At 37.9% G+C, this 14,459-nt stretch overlaps 1 protein-coding gene across 6 annotated transcripts in view; it reads right to left on the bottom strand.

The window, feature by feature from the left end:
* The window catches only part of LOC140515402 (cilia- and flagella-associated protein 52-like), a 46,634-nt gene extending 35,166 nt beyond the window's left edge, over nucleotides 1-11,468 (bottom strand). For 5 of the 6 annotated variants that reach the window (XM_072626074.1, XM_072626071.1, XM_072626076.1 and 2 more), the window contains exons 1-3: nucleotides 10,321-11,468; nucleotides 4,492-4,691; nucleotides 481-617 (exon numbers count right to left, since the gene is read on the bottom strand). In XM_072626074.1, coding sequence (XP_072482175.1) covers nucleotides 481-617; nucleotides 4,492-4,691; nucleotides 10,321-10,393 — 410 coding nt within the window. In that variant the 5' untranslated portion in view covers nucleotides 10,394-11,468. Of the gene's footprint in view, nucleotides 1-480; nucleotides 618-4,491; nucleotides 4,692-10,168 lie in introns of all 6 variants that reach the window. The other variant, XR_011971004.1, reaches the window with a different exon arrangement.
* Nucleotides 11,469-14,459: the final 2,991 nt, after the last annotated feature.

Genomic DNA, 14,459 nt, shown 5'->3' with positions numbered 1-14,459 from the left:
ATACATATAATTTAAAAATAAACATGTATTTTATAACCCATATTAAATTGCTCGCTTCCTCAATGAGAGGAGAGGGGAGAGAATTTGGAACTCAAATTTTTTTGAAAACAAATGTAAAAATTATTTTTGCATGTAATTGGGGAAAAATAAAATATTAAATTATAAAAATATGAATCTTGGTGGAACTGCATCATATGAAACTGCCTCTCATTATCTCCTTAATATATTGCTGTACAATAATCTTTCATTTTCATGTATATGTTTCCACCAATTAAGTTTTGCCTCATCAAATAGATATACACCTTAGGGGAAAGAATCACACACTCTCATTACTTTTGTGTCTCTTTCAGTATCTGATAAAGGGCTTTGCATATGTAGAACACTTAACCTATAAATTTGGTTACTCCTAAGAAAGTCAACATTCTAAGAATTTCATCACTTGGAAGTTGAGGGAAAAAAAAATATTTTTGAGCTCATTACCTTCCATCATCTGGACCTCCTAATGACACCAGGTATTTGCTATTTGGAGAAAAAGCCAGACCTTCAATTTTGCCCTTGTGAAGTGACAATAGAGCAATCAGCTCCTTCTTCTCATAATCCCACAAAATGACATCTGCCTATAAGTGAGAAAAACATAAAATATACATATATGTATATTTCAGAATGGCAACAATCATCACTATGAAGATAACCAAATGATAAAACAAAATAGGAACTTGGCAGGGCAATTTCTCACTGCTTTAATTCTTAAACCAGTTCTCTTGACCTTAGATCAAGTCATTTAAAAATGAAATCAATGAAACAACTTTTTCCCAAAATAAGGTCCCAATTCTCTTCAAGTAATTCTGGCTTTAATCCCATACCTCAAAAAATATCTTATTATTATAAAGGACCTTATCAATTTGGGTCCTCCTTTTATTGGCATCAGTGGTGACCTTGTTATTCTGTGGGATTCTTCATGTAAATTTTCTACATTAAACAACCTATACTATATATAGTATCTATCTATTATATATATATATATACATATCTTTTATATGCTATATAGTATCTATATGTCACATATAGATACTATATAGTCCACACTTCTTCTGGATCTTTCAAAATTACCAATGATGAATTTGTACTATCCATCTCTTATCTTTCATTCTTTTCCTTTTCCTTTGTGAGGCAGTTGGGGTTAAGTGAGTTGTCCTGGGTCGCACATCTAATAAGTGTCAAGGATCTGAGGTCAGATTTGAACTTAGGTTCTCCTCACTCCAGGGCTAGTGCTCTATCCATTATGCTTCCTAGCTGCCCTCTTATCCTTCATTCTTTATGACCCACTTATTTCTTCTGTTCATGCATCACTTTAATATCTTTAATGCTTCTTCTTGAGTCAAATTCATCACTGGTACCATGCTGCAATGTATTTACATGTGCTATTATTTCTTCATTACACTTTGGATGACCCTTAATTTTAATTTTTTTCTTTTTTTGAGATTTACTTCATGACTTGAGTTATATAGTATCACTGGAGTACTACTGGTATTCAAAAGATAAGTAATTTTTTTTTCAGAGAGAAGCCTGGTGGTGTTGTTAGACCAACTTTCATTGAGTGATTGTGGATCACAGCAGCCTTTGAAATGTTCTGGATTTTGAGGCAATTACTATATCATCATCCATAACAGGAACATCTGTAGGACTTTGTCATCTACAGGGCATCACTCTTTCATTTGAACTCTGTGTTGGACATTCTCCATGACAGTGGCAAACTCCTTTGATGAACATAGCCATCTTTGTTTTATGTCTCAACTGCTATTAATAATCAACAAATTTATTTCATTTTCTAAGGAATATTTTAGGATTTTAACATATGCATAAGTGGTACGGCAATGGAGGCAATTCTTTAAAGCTGCATTTTGCTCTATGAACTCACATGTTTTTAAAAAATAATCACTAATTAGGATAGACTAGCTTAATTGGATCCCACTTCAAGCTTTCTATTCATTTGTTTTTCCTTCCAATGCATCTAGTTATTTTGTTAAGATAACATTCATAATCTTTCTCCTTAAAATTTTGCCAATGAATTTATGTTCTAAAGTCTCACTGTTCCAAACTGTCTCTCTGCATATATCAATAAGAATTATTTTGCTAAATTTCCTTAGGAAATGGTGATAATCCATGTTTATATCCACTCCTTTTTCCATTTTTTGAGGGGGTATCAATGTATTATCTGAATAGCCAGTTTGGAAATACTTTAATTGTACTTCTTGTTTTTATTCCTTATTCTACTACAATTTCATATTAATTTTCATCTTTGCCTTAACAAATCAATGATCTGATTGTAGTTCAGATATGACTTCCACACATTGCATATGCTGTCATATTCAATTAATGAGAGATTAATGTTGCAGAGTTGCCTTTTTTCCTCTTTTCTATTCTTTTTTTATACTTTATAAAAGATAGCTGTTGAAGAGGAAGAGAGATATTTGAAAATGAAGGTGAGGTAAGAACAAAAGATATAAATATTTTAAAAATTTTAAATAAATGACTTCCACATGACACTAGTCATTTCTATTAGGATATGATCAATTTAATTTTTTGCACAATGTTATTCAATTATATCCATAGCCTCTCCACACTTCTCGTGAAGAAGTCATGATGTATAGGGATATTTTATACATTGTTAGCACCTTTTATTTCTTAATCCTAAACTATATTTTCTGACATTCTTTACCACTATCTGACATGCTCATGTCTGCAAAGAGGCTATTGAGTAAAAAATATATGATTAATTAATCTGGAGAGTAATATTTTAATTCTGTATTAGCTTATTTATACATCTGTTGCTTATTGTCTTCCCTAACAGATTGTGAGTTCCTTGAGGGCAGTGACTGACCATCTTTTTTGCCTTTTTTGTTTTCACAGTGCTTAGCACAGTGCCTTGCAAATAGTAGGCACTTAATAAATGCTTATTGACTGACTGAGTTCTTCATAAGCATTTTGTCTCACCCTCCACAACACATGTTGGCACATAAACCGATTATTTTCATTGTGGTCTTTTTGCTTATATACATTATGATCATTTCAAGATAAGATGACTAAGTAGCCTAAGAAATTATTTTTCGTATTGTGTTGGGGTACATGATAAAATGACCTCTGATGACTCTTTGATTTGCATTTCCAAGTCAAACATTAGCCATCCTTTCATTTAGCTGCAACTTTCTTGAGTTGGGTTTCACTTATTTAAATACTGTTAAAACTGATGTGATTCGTTCCCCCATAGTACATCAACCAGTTGGTTATTGGACAAAGATCTCACATTTAGAATATCAACAGCTTAGTTAATGCTTAAAGCTGGTCTCAAAACTGTTGTTCTTAATACCCTTTACTCTCTATCAACCCCCTAGACCAATCAACATAGAAAGAAAATGCAGCTACATAGAACTGAGAGTCATTTTGCATTTTTCTTTGTTTTATAGGTTGCCTTAGTAGCTAGTGATGAGCCCCTCAGTATTTAGCTAACTTGCACATGTAGTCGGTCACCAGGACCATACTCAAAAGACTGTTCAACATGGTAGACCCTAACACAATTTGTGCTACCCAAGATCATCTTTAAGATCCATCTGTATGCCATGAGTCATTGGAATAGGGCTTTCATAATCAACAACTATATATGTATACATGTATGTATATGTATATGTACATATACATAAATAAATAGTCTATACATATATCGTTGTTCAGTCATTCAGTCATGCCTGACTCTGCATGCCTTTGTGGAATTTTCTTGGCAAAGATTCTGGAGTGGTTTGCCATTTTCTTCATCCACGAGGAAACTGAGGCAAACAGGGTAAAGTGACTTGCCCAGGGTCACACAGCTAGTAAGTATCTGAGGCTGGATTTGAAATTAGGAAGAGAAGTCTTTCTGACTCCAGGCACAGCACTTCAGCCACTGCACCACCTAGCTGCCTGTATACACACACATACACACACACAAACATACATGTATATAATACACATATAATATACACATATAGCACATATATAAATATATTATGTATGTATGTATGTATAAATATTATATATATATATGTATGCATATATAATTAAAACCAAAGACTGTGTGGCTCACTAGCCCGTAGAGAATTCAGCCAGAAAGTCAGGCAAAAGGAAGGAACAAAAGAGAAAGATCCATTGCAGAATTTAACTTCTTTAGTACCAAACCTAGGATGTAGAAAAATGCTCACTCCTAGAAGCTGAGCTATCCTATATAAGAAGTCTTTCTGTGAGGATGATCCTAAATGGATAAAGAAGTAAATAATAGGGCAGTGTAGTATAGGTTAAAGAACACTGGCTCCTGAGTCAGAGAATCTGAGTTCAAATGTTGTGTTTGATGATTCCTACTTCATGATTTTGGATAAGTCACTTAAACTCCCTGAGCCTCAGTTTCCTCATCAGAGCTCTAGAACTATGATGTTATATATGTACTATCCTTAAATTATTCACCTTGAATCCCATAAAGGTAACCTGTCCAGAAGCAATATATGCGCCATTTGAGGAGACAGTAACACAGGAGACATTATTGCCATGTCCATGTAGAAAATATTGCTTATTTGTGTTTATTGACTCAATAAGGACCGTGCAACCCAAAGGATAGACCAAATGCTCCTGATCAGGATGACATATCAGACCACTGGGAACATGTCCTAAAAGAAGCAAAAGGAAAAAGTAGTCAGTTGCAGAAGTTGCTGCTATTACATAATTACATAAAAATTATAGGGAACTGGTGGCCAGTGGCTATTGAGAGTATATTGTATGACTTTTCTGAGGCAACTACTTCAAGGTAACCTCCAAATGACTGAGGATTGGGAGAGATGTTCCTGTTTTACTAATAGAAATGATTCTATAGTACTCAAAAAGCCTTTAACAATAACACAAATTTTGATTTTTCTGATGATCATGAACCATGAGTAATTATATACAAGGTCAGTTCCAGAAAAAAAAATTGTTATGTAGGTGAGTTTTGACTTCAGTTATTCTTTCTTTTTCCCCCAACACCCTCTCATTATAAATTTACCTATTAGTGTCAATTTCATTGTTTTCTAGGACTTCCAACTGTGAAACTACTACACTGGCCACCAGTTCAAGACCAAAGAACCTGTAGAGTAGGGTAAGAGGTTCTTAATCTTTTCTGTGCCATAGACCCCATTAGCAATCTGGCAAATCCTTCAGAGCCCTTCTCAGAATGTTTTTAAATGGTTAGAATACATAGGATTACAAAGGTAATCAATTATACTGAAATACTATTATCAAAACATATTTTTTTAAAACAAGTTCATGGACCCCAGGTTAAGTACTTCTATTGTTCTGGAAACACCCCTAAAGCTGGGGGAACTTATCTACTAACCGGAATGATCCCTGGGAAGCCAGGCTGTGGGACCCACTGACCATAACTTGACCATCAAGTAAGATCTAATATCTTCATCACTACATGCATATCTTCTCCCCATGATTTATACCTCACGCTCAGGAACTGAAAATCAAATCAACCACTGATACTGTGAAAAGTATAACAATCTGCCACTCTATGACTCAGCTCAGAATTCTTATGATTGAAAGTCTCAGGAGGCTTGGGCCAAAGTTCCCTTCACTGGATACCACTCCCTGTTCCTTCATATGCATTCATGTTAGCACCACACTTCACCAGTCCCTATACCAGTCCACCCTACCTTTCTGTTGCGCCCACTGGAACTCAGATTCTATTGTAAACAAATTTCATGTTAAACCTGTTCTTTTCCCCCTCCTTCTATCTCTTTGCAACCATCGAAATCTGACTCCCTCCCACCCCATCACCCAGAAGATACTGCACTCCTAGCTGCATTCTCCCTCCCCCCCCCCCTCTCTCTCTCTCTCTCTCTCTCTCTCTCTCTCTCTCTCTCTCTCTCTCTCTCTCTCTCTCTCTCTCTCTCTCTCTCTCTCTATATATATATATATATATATATATATATATATATATATATATATATATATATATATTCACTTATGCTCTTCTTATGGGTATGATTTTTTCCCCTCTCTGACACCTGTAGAAACCACCACCAATACTCAACTCACCATCAAGGTTCAATAATCTCACCTTTTAGATTCACGTAAATTAAATACCTCCTATGTGCTAGATTTTACTTAAGGCACTGGGTATACAAAAGCAAAAATGAAACAGTTTTTGCCTTCAAGGAAATAACCCTCTTATGCAAAGAAAAAACACCACATTTTTAAACATGTTTAAAGCCAAGTTATAAAGAGCTTCAAATACCAAACAGAGTTTATGTTTAGTCCTAGAGGTAACATAGGAAGCCACTGGAATTAATTGAGCAGGTTAATAACAAAGTCAGTCCTTTGCTTAAGGAAAATCACTCCATCCAGCTCATACAGACCCTCCTTTCTCAAGGAGCCCAGTATCTGACATAATTTTCCCCATAAAGGCATGATAAATAATACCCTTGACAACACCTGGACAAGTCACTTAACCTCTCTTAGCCTCAGTTTTGTCTTCTGTAAAATGGGGATGGAAATACAGCAATAGCTTCTGATATACTTTCCAGTTCTAAATTTATGATCTTATGTTCTACCTCCACTATCAAAAATGCTGATATTCCTCTGTCTATAATCTTCTGTCCTTCCATCTCTCCCTTCTAGAATGTGTTCCTCAGCTCCCAGTCACTCTATCTCACCTTGCTCTCCCAATTGCCCTTGCTCTGACATAATTTTCCTCCCTTCAAGTCACCTTAACATCATCCTCTGCTACTCAGCAACACTGGTTTCCTTTCTGTTCTTCATGACGGGCATTTCATCTCCTGATTCCACACATTTTCGTTGGCTGTCACCTGTGTCTGGAATTCTTTTCCTCTTCACCTGTTTTTTGCCTTCCTAGTCTATCTTCAAGTCTCAGCTAAAGTCCCATCTTCTACAGGAAACCTTTCCAAGTCCTCTTTTAATGCTATCCTTCTCTCTACTAATTATCTCCAATTTACTTTGTACGTAGATTTTTTTGCATATTGTCTCCCCCATTATATTAGACTGTGAGCTCCATAAGAGCAAGACTGTTTTTTAATGTGCTTAGTCCTTAGAATAATTCCTGGCACATAGTAGGCACTTAGCAAATGTTTACTGATTGACTAATCACCTTATTATAAATAATAACAGCCCACATTTACACAGTACTTAAAATTCTGTAAAATATTTTATATGTATTATCTCATTTGATCCTCATAACAAACTCTGTAAGGTAGACCCTATGATCATCATCCCCATTTTACAGATAAGGAAACTGAAACAGAGACCTTTCACTGTCTCATATCACTTGTCATTTAAGCATCTGAGGCAGGATTTTGGAATCCAAGTCATCTAGACCCTAGGTTCCATCTCTATCTGCTCTACCATGCTACTTTCTCAGACCTTATCCTTCCTGATCTCTCTGAAGCATTTAGCACTTTAACCTCACCCTCTGCCTACATGTCCTCCACTTTGGGGATTTCCGTGACTGTTGTTCTCTCCTGATTCTCCTCCTAGCTGTCTCATCACTCCTCAGGATTCTATGGATATATTCATCCTTATATGTGGGGTCTGTCGAGTCTTTTTTTCTTCTCTCTGGTTTTGTAACTTCATACTTACCATGAGTTCAACTAATCTCTACATGCAGATGATTCCTGAATCTATATGTCCAGGCATCATCTCTCTGCTGAGTTCTGCATTCCTAACTACCTGCTGGACATCTTCACCTATGTATTCTATGGAATAGAATAGGTATTTGAAACTCAACACATCCAAAATTGTTCCTTGTCTTTCTCTTTAAATCCACCCCTTCTCCTAATTTACCTGTTTCTGTCCAGGGCAAAATTATTCTTCTAATCACTTAACTTTCCAAAATAAAAGTCTTTTTCAACTCTTTCTTCTACTTCTCACAGTCATTCAGGTCTCTACAATGTATCTCAAGTATTCCTTGTCTCCACTCATTTGTCTGTTTCTCTACTTCAGGCTCTCATCACTTAACTAAACTATTACAACAGATCTCCTCATTGTTTTCCCTGCCTCTAGTCTTCTCCCTCTCCAATTAACACTCAACACCACTGCCAAAATGATTTTCCTAAAGCACAGATCTGACCATTTCATTACTATGCTGAACAAGCTCTTGTGAGTGTTGCCTCTAAGACAGAATGTAAATTCCTCCATTTGGCTTTTAAAGTCCTTCCCAATCTGGCAGTGGCCTAGAATTCTAGATTCACTGTCCATTATCCTTCTTCTTACATTCTGTCCAAACCAGAGTTCTTGCTCTTCCTCACAAAATATTCCATTTCTAATCAGAAAGGTGTTACAATGGATAGAGTGGCTGAGTTTGAAGTCAAGAAGAACTGAGTTTTAAATCTGGCCTCAGAGACTTACTAGCTATGTCACCCTGGACAAGTCACTTAACCCTCGGTTTCTTTGTATATTTCCTCAACTATAAAATGGGGAAAAAATAGCACCAATCTTGTAAAATGAGATAATATTTGTAAAATGATTTACACAGTGCCTGGCACATAGTGGAAGAAGTTATATAAATACTTTTTCCCTTTTCCCCAGTTTCCTTTGCCTGGATTATACTCCCTCATCTCTGCTTCACAGAATTCCTAACCATCCTTCTAAGATCAGCTCAAGTGCAACCTCCTATAAGAAGCCTATTCTGATTCTAGAACTTAAGTTCTAGGTGCTGAAGGAGACACAAAATTTAAAAAAACCCATTCAAATCCCCCTCATGAATCTTACAGTCTAACAGAAACATAAAGACAATTATAATACACAGTAAGTCCACTATATTAGAAAGGTTCCATGTATGTATGAACTCCAAAGAATAGACTAGTTAATATATTTCAGCTATTTTGATGAGACATTCCATTAAAATATCCAGAGTCAATGAAAAATATATACCTCTTCTCCAGCATTAAACGGTATAGTGAGTATTTAGAATATCTATTCCCTCTAAAGCCTTCTAAATATAAAGTCCAAACCCTTCAGTATAATATTCAAGGATTTCCACTCTTCAGTCCCATAGAACTTTGCAACCTTATTCCACATTTTCCAGTCACAGTAGTCAGAAAGACTTGTGTTCAAATTCTGCCTCTGACACATACTTACTTTGTGACCACTGGCCATTAATTTAACCTTCCATTCCCCTACTCCCACCCCAAGTCCCCCAGGCAACTCTAAGAATTAGATGACACAGTGGGTAGAGGGCTGGACCTGAAGTCAGGAAGACCTGACTTCTAATGAAGCCTCAGACCCCACTAGCTGTGTAACCCTGGGCATCATTGTAACAAGCTTTGCACACCTTAAAGCACTATGTGTTAGTTAATATCTTTTTCATTATTACTCTAGGACATTAAATTATAGAGCAGCAGAAGCAGTCCACAGTACAGCACACATATCTGGACCAAAAAGGAAAATAAAAAATTTGCACGGGGGAAAGCACTTTAGGAAACTAAAAAAATTACAAGCCTGGTATTATTACCACTTAGTTTGAAAACCTCAGTATTGGAGTTTTTCCTTCGAGTCTGACAACAAATCACCCCCACGATGAATGATACAAATTACCTGCCCTCTTTCCAGTCTTCTTCACCCCCCTCCACCCATTCTTACCCAAAATCAGATTTTTCCCCCCCAAATTATCTAGTTACCATTTTCCTCGGTATTTCAGAAGACAGAGAAAACAGACAAGATAGATGGGTTAACAGCACTGTAGATTTTGACTCGGAAGCAAATAGAGTCAAATACATAGTAGTGTCCAAACTCAAGTGACTAGAACGAAAGTATAACGCTTTGGGTCAGAAAGGACAAAGGTAGAGGATTGAGATTAGGGACTCCCAAAGTGGAGAAGGTGCTTTAGAACAACTTCACCTATTACGAGGGCCAGTGGTCAGCCAGTCAATCAGCTTAGGCAATCATTCTTAATGATTTCAGCCCTCTCTACCCACCACCGTTGTAGCTAGTTCTCCGCTCCTCTTTATCTATCAGCTCCCCTCAGAGCAGTAAATGAGAGCTGGACTCCAGGGCAAAAGGTTGGTAGTCCGCGCACTGTTTCCTGCCTCAAATCCCCCAATTGCCACTCCACCCCTAGGACCATAGGTTTCTAGGCCATCTCGGGGCTCACCGAATCTTAGGAGTAAAGGATGTTAGGGCTGGAAGGGTCCTTAGAAATGATAAACCCAATATCCATATTACAGAGTGAGGGTCCCTGGGGCGAGGTGACTTTCATAACAGCCCAGCGACAGAACCGGATTAGCATCTCTCTTCGTGCCTCACCATTGAAGCCAATTACTGCTTCTAGCTCCAGTCCAAGCACCTCGGATTCTGGCGGAGTTGTGGAATCCGCCATCGCCGCAGCACCTCTCGCCTCCTTCGCTGAAACTCAATGCCCAGCACTCCGCGTCCCTCTGTCGCGATGGCAACCAACCTGCAGCTGCGCTTGCGTACAAAGCCTCCTGCACATCTCTGGTCCTAGGAAAGGGCTCGTTCGTCCTTGGGACCGGGAGGAATCAGTCCCAGTTCTGAATTTTTCCCAAGTACAAATTTAACCTTCATTTTTTTTTTTACAAGTTTGAGCTCCAAATTCTCTCCGATCCCTCCTTTTCCTCACAATTTGATAAAGATGATAGATACATTTGCAGGCTTAGAAAACATTGATATATTTGCCATTTTGTAGAAGAAAACACAGACAAAAACACAAGAAAAATAAAGAAAGTAAAAAAATGTGCATTCAGATTCCATCAGTTCTTCCTCTGGAAGCAGATAGCATTTTTCCTCATAGGTTCTTCAGAGTTATCTTGGATCTTTGTATTGCTAAGTCATTCACAGTTGTACAATATTCCGGTTAGTGTATACAATGTTCTTCTGGTTCTGCTGACTTCACTTTGCATCAGTTCATGCCTTTCCAGGTTTTTCTGAAAGCATCCTGTTAATCATTTCTTATTGCACAATAGTATTCTGTCACAATCATATATCACAACTTGTTCCAGCCTTTTTCCAATTGATGGGTGTCTCCTCAACTTCCAGTTGTTTGCCACCACTAAAAGAGCTGCTATAAATATTTTTGTATGTGTAGGAAAAGTTAGCCTGGGAATACAGCTGCCTTCTGAAGATGTGATAAAAAACCCAGTTTGTAAATGTAAGGGCAAGTTGAGGAAAGAATAGAGTGAGCTACTATGTCCACTTTCGAAGTAGGGCTAAGAGGCTGATATCTTTTTGTTTCATTATTATTTTTGTTTCATTATTATTTGTTTCATTATTGCTTGGACCTATATGGAGTGGGTATCCCCTGTAGGAATCTGTTATTCTTCTGGTACCTTGACTTAGCTTTTGACTTTTCCTTCTCAGTCTCCTCCTTCTAGAGTCTTGACCCCAGAGTCCAGCCTCCATCTTTTGCTGTAACCCTTATAAGCCCTAACTGAACGTGGCCAATTGTATTGGTAACAGGCCTCCTACTGGTCACGGTTCATTGGCCCTGAGCATTAGGATGGCTCTGTCTCCCTCTGTGGCTAAGGTGTGAGCTGCTGAGCACTGAGATGCCCCATCTCCTGATATGGCTCTGGATTGGGCTGTCTGGGACCTGATCAGCTTGGGTACTGGTTTGGCTCTGTTCTCTACTATAGAATCGTAAGAGAGGGCTGGCTGCCTGAGTTTGGTGCTTCCTGGGTGCTGATCTCATCCTATATCTGGATAGAGTTCAGGCACTGGTTATCCAGCGTGGTATTGCCTGGATACTTGGCTGGTCCTATCTTTTGCCATGGAGTGGACTGCCTGGGCACTATGCAACCTGTGTGTTACATTGCCTAGGTGTTGATGTGGTCTTGTGGCTCCAGGCTGGTTTTGTGTTTTATCTTGTGACTCTTCTGGTTTGCCTCTGCTGAGTATGGAGCTCTGTCTGGTCTTGTGCAGTTCTGGATAGGATAGAGTGGTTTATAAAGCCATTTCTCTTAGCTTTCCTTTATCATTGTTCTATTTCCTTTTTAGAGCTTTACTAGAGTGTTGATGGGAATGTATGCTCCCTATGGCCTATCATGTTGCCATCTAAGCTGGCTATACAATTTATCTACAGCATAAGAAATGTTGGTGTGCTATACAGAGCATGCTTATATATTTTGCACCTGGTTTCTGACCTTCTGACCATATGGAAATGGGAGAAGCTGGTTGCTGGCCATGGAAGAATAAAGGGTTTATGTGATGACGAAAATTTGGTTGCACAGAGGGAAGGACTGATGATTTTGGAGCTGCTAAGTCAGATCTGAGTAGATTTACAAAAAGAATGACCCAGTCCTTCATTTTTTCTTTTCTTTCAGCTTTGAGGAAGCAGGATTAATTTGAAGAAAGAAATCCAAATTCTCTAAATCCTTAAAATAAGTTCAAGAGGTTCTTCTGGCCAAGGGGCCTCTAGCTAGGGAGGTGGAGGCAGAAGATCTAGATTGAGACTAAGGACTTTTCTCTGTCTACCAAAACCATTCCTTCTCAGGGTGTTAGCTATCTCTTCTCCAGGCACTCAGATCTCTGATTCTGTCCAGCCCAGTATTTTTATTCAGGCCTCAGAGCATTTGACCAAATGCTTCAGCTAAACGAAAAAAAGTTCCTATTGAAAATATATGTAGGAGTTTTCACACCGAGAAGATGGAGTTATGTTTTCACTTGATAAGTGTGTGAATATGGTTAGTTTGTAAATTTTATGTATATGAGACACTTTTAAGTTTAACATAAGTCAAATCTATCAAAAGCCATTTTAGCCCATATTTTAGTCAAATAGAATTAAGCATATATGACAATTTTAGAACAACACAAAAAATCCTAAATATACAATGAAAATGTAGTGCACTCATCAAATGAAAAAATGTTTTAATTTTTATATCTGTAATAAAATCAATCATCTGTAAAGGTGAGAGTCATTAAGTTGGCAGATTAATTGCCTCACTCCCACTAAGAGGCAGATGAAAGTTTAATCAGGTGAGAATATGTCGTGTTTAATCAAAAGTAAGAACGTGTCTCCTCCTTAGTTCACTAATCACCAACAAAGCTTGGGTATAGCCCTACATGCAATAGGAATTCTGTTTAGATTAGCTGAAGCACTTGGTCATACCCACATTTTTAATATGAATATTTACACCTTGGAAACCTTACAAATCAGGGCTTGGTTTATTGTTTTGTTGATGCTAAGATGGAGAAAAATGTTAATAATGAAGATTAAACTTAAATGGATAAATAAAAAATAATATCTAACATTTATATAGCACCTACCTACTATCCCCCAGGCACTGTGTTATAAGTACTTTACAATTATTATCTCACTCGATCCTCACAATAACCCAGGGAGGTAGATGTTATCATTTGCCCCTTTTTTATAGAGGAGGTAACTGGAGTTCAGTGACTTGCCCAGGGGCACACAGCTACCGTATGTCTGAGGGTGAATTTGAACTCAGGTTTCCTGGCTCCCGACCCAGCACTCTAGGCACTGCGCCACCTATCGGCCCGGTTTCCTGAATTACCACTCCGAGGCCTTTCCATTGCTTTTTTTAAAATTCCCTTTCTGGGTCCCACATGTACAAAAATATTTATAGCAGCACTCTATGTAGTTGCCAAAAACTGGAAGTCAAGGGGATGTCCATCAATTGGGGAATGGCTGAATAAATTATGGTATATGAATGTAATGGAGTACTATTGTGCCATAAGAAATGATGAACAAGAAGACTTCAGAGAGGCCTGGAAGGACTTATATGACCTGATGCTGAGTGAAAGGAGCAGAACCAGGAGAACTTTGTGCACAGCAACGACCACAGTGTGTGAGAGTTTTTTTTGGTAGACTTGGAATTTTGTAATAACGCAAAAACTTCTTATAAAAAAAAAAAAATCCCAAAGGTGGTTCTCAAGGCAAAATGCCTTCCACACTCAGAGAAAGAAATATGGAAGTCACTCACAAAATGTAGCAGATCATGTTTATGTATGTGTATGTGTTTGTGTATCATGTTCTGATTTGTTATACGATTTCTTTCATTTATTTTAGTCTGACTACATAGCATGACTATAGTGAAAATATACTCAATAGGAAAGTATATGTAGAATCTATACAGAATTGTATGCAGTCGTGGGGAGGGAGCGGGGTGATGGTGGGTAGGTGGGAGGGGATAAAATCTCAATTGTATGGCAGTGATTGTTAAACATTAAAAAATAAAAATAAAATAAAATAAAATTCCCTTTCTGCTGGTGTAGTACAAAGGGCCATGGATCTCACGTTTAGAATCCCAGCTCCCCCACTTTAAAACTGAGAATCTGGACAGAGCACTTCCGCTTTCTGGGCATCAGTTTTCTCACCTCTAAAAGGCGGAGTCATGATTTCTTAGGCCCCTTCCTGGTAAGAACGTCTCTCTGCCAGGCCCTTCCGGTTCCCCTCCCACTTCCTGCTC

This window comes from Notamacropus eugenii, chromosome X (genome assembly GCF_028372415.1).
Source record: "Notamacropus eugenii isolate mMacEug1 chromosome X, mMacEug1.pri_v2, whole genome shotgun sequence".
NCBI classification, from domain to species: domain Eukaryota; kingdom Metazoa; phylum Chordata; class Mammalia; order Diprotodontia; family Macropodidae; genus Notamacropus; species Notamacropus eugenii.
This window is presented reverse-complemented; position numbering and strand designations above follow the sequence as displayed.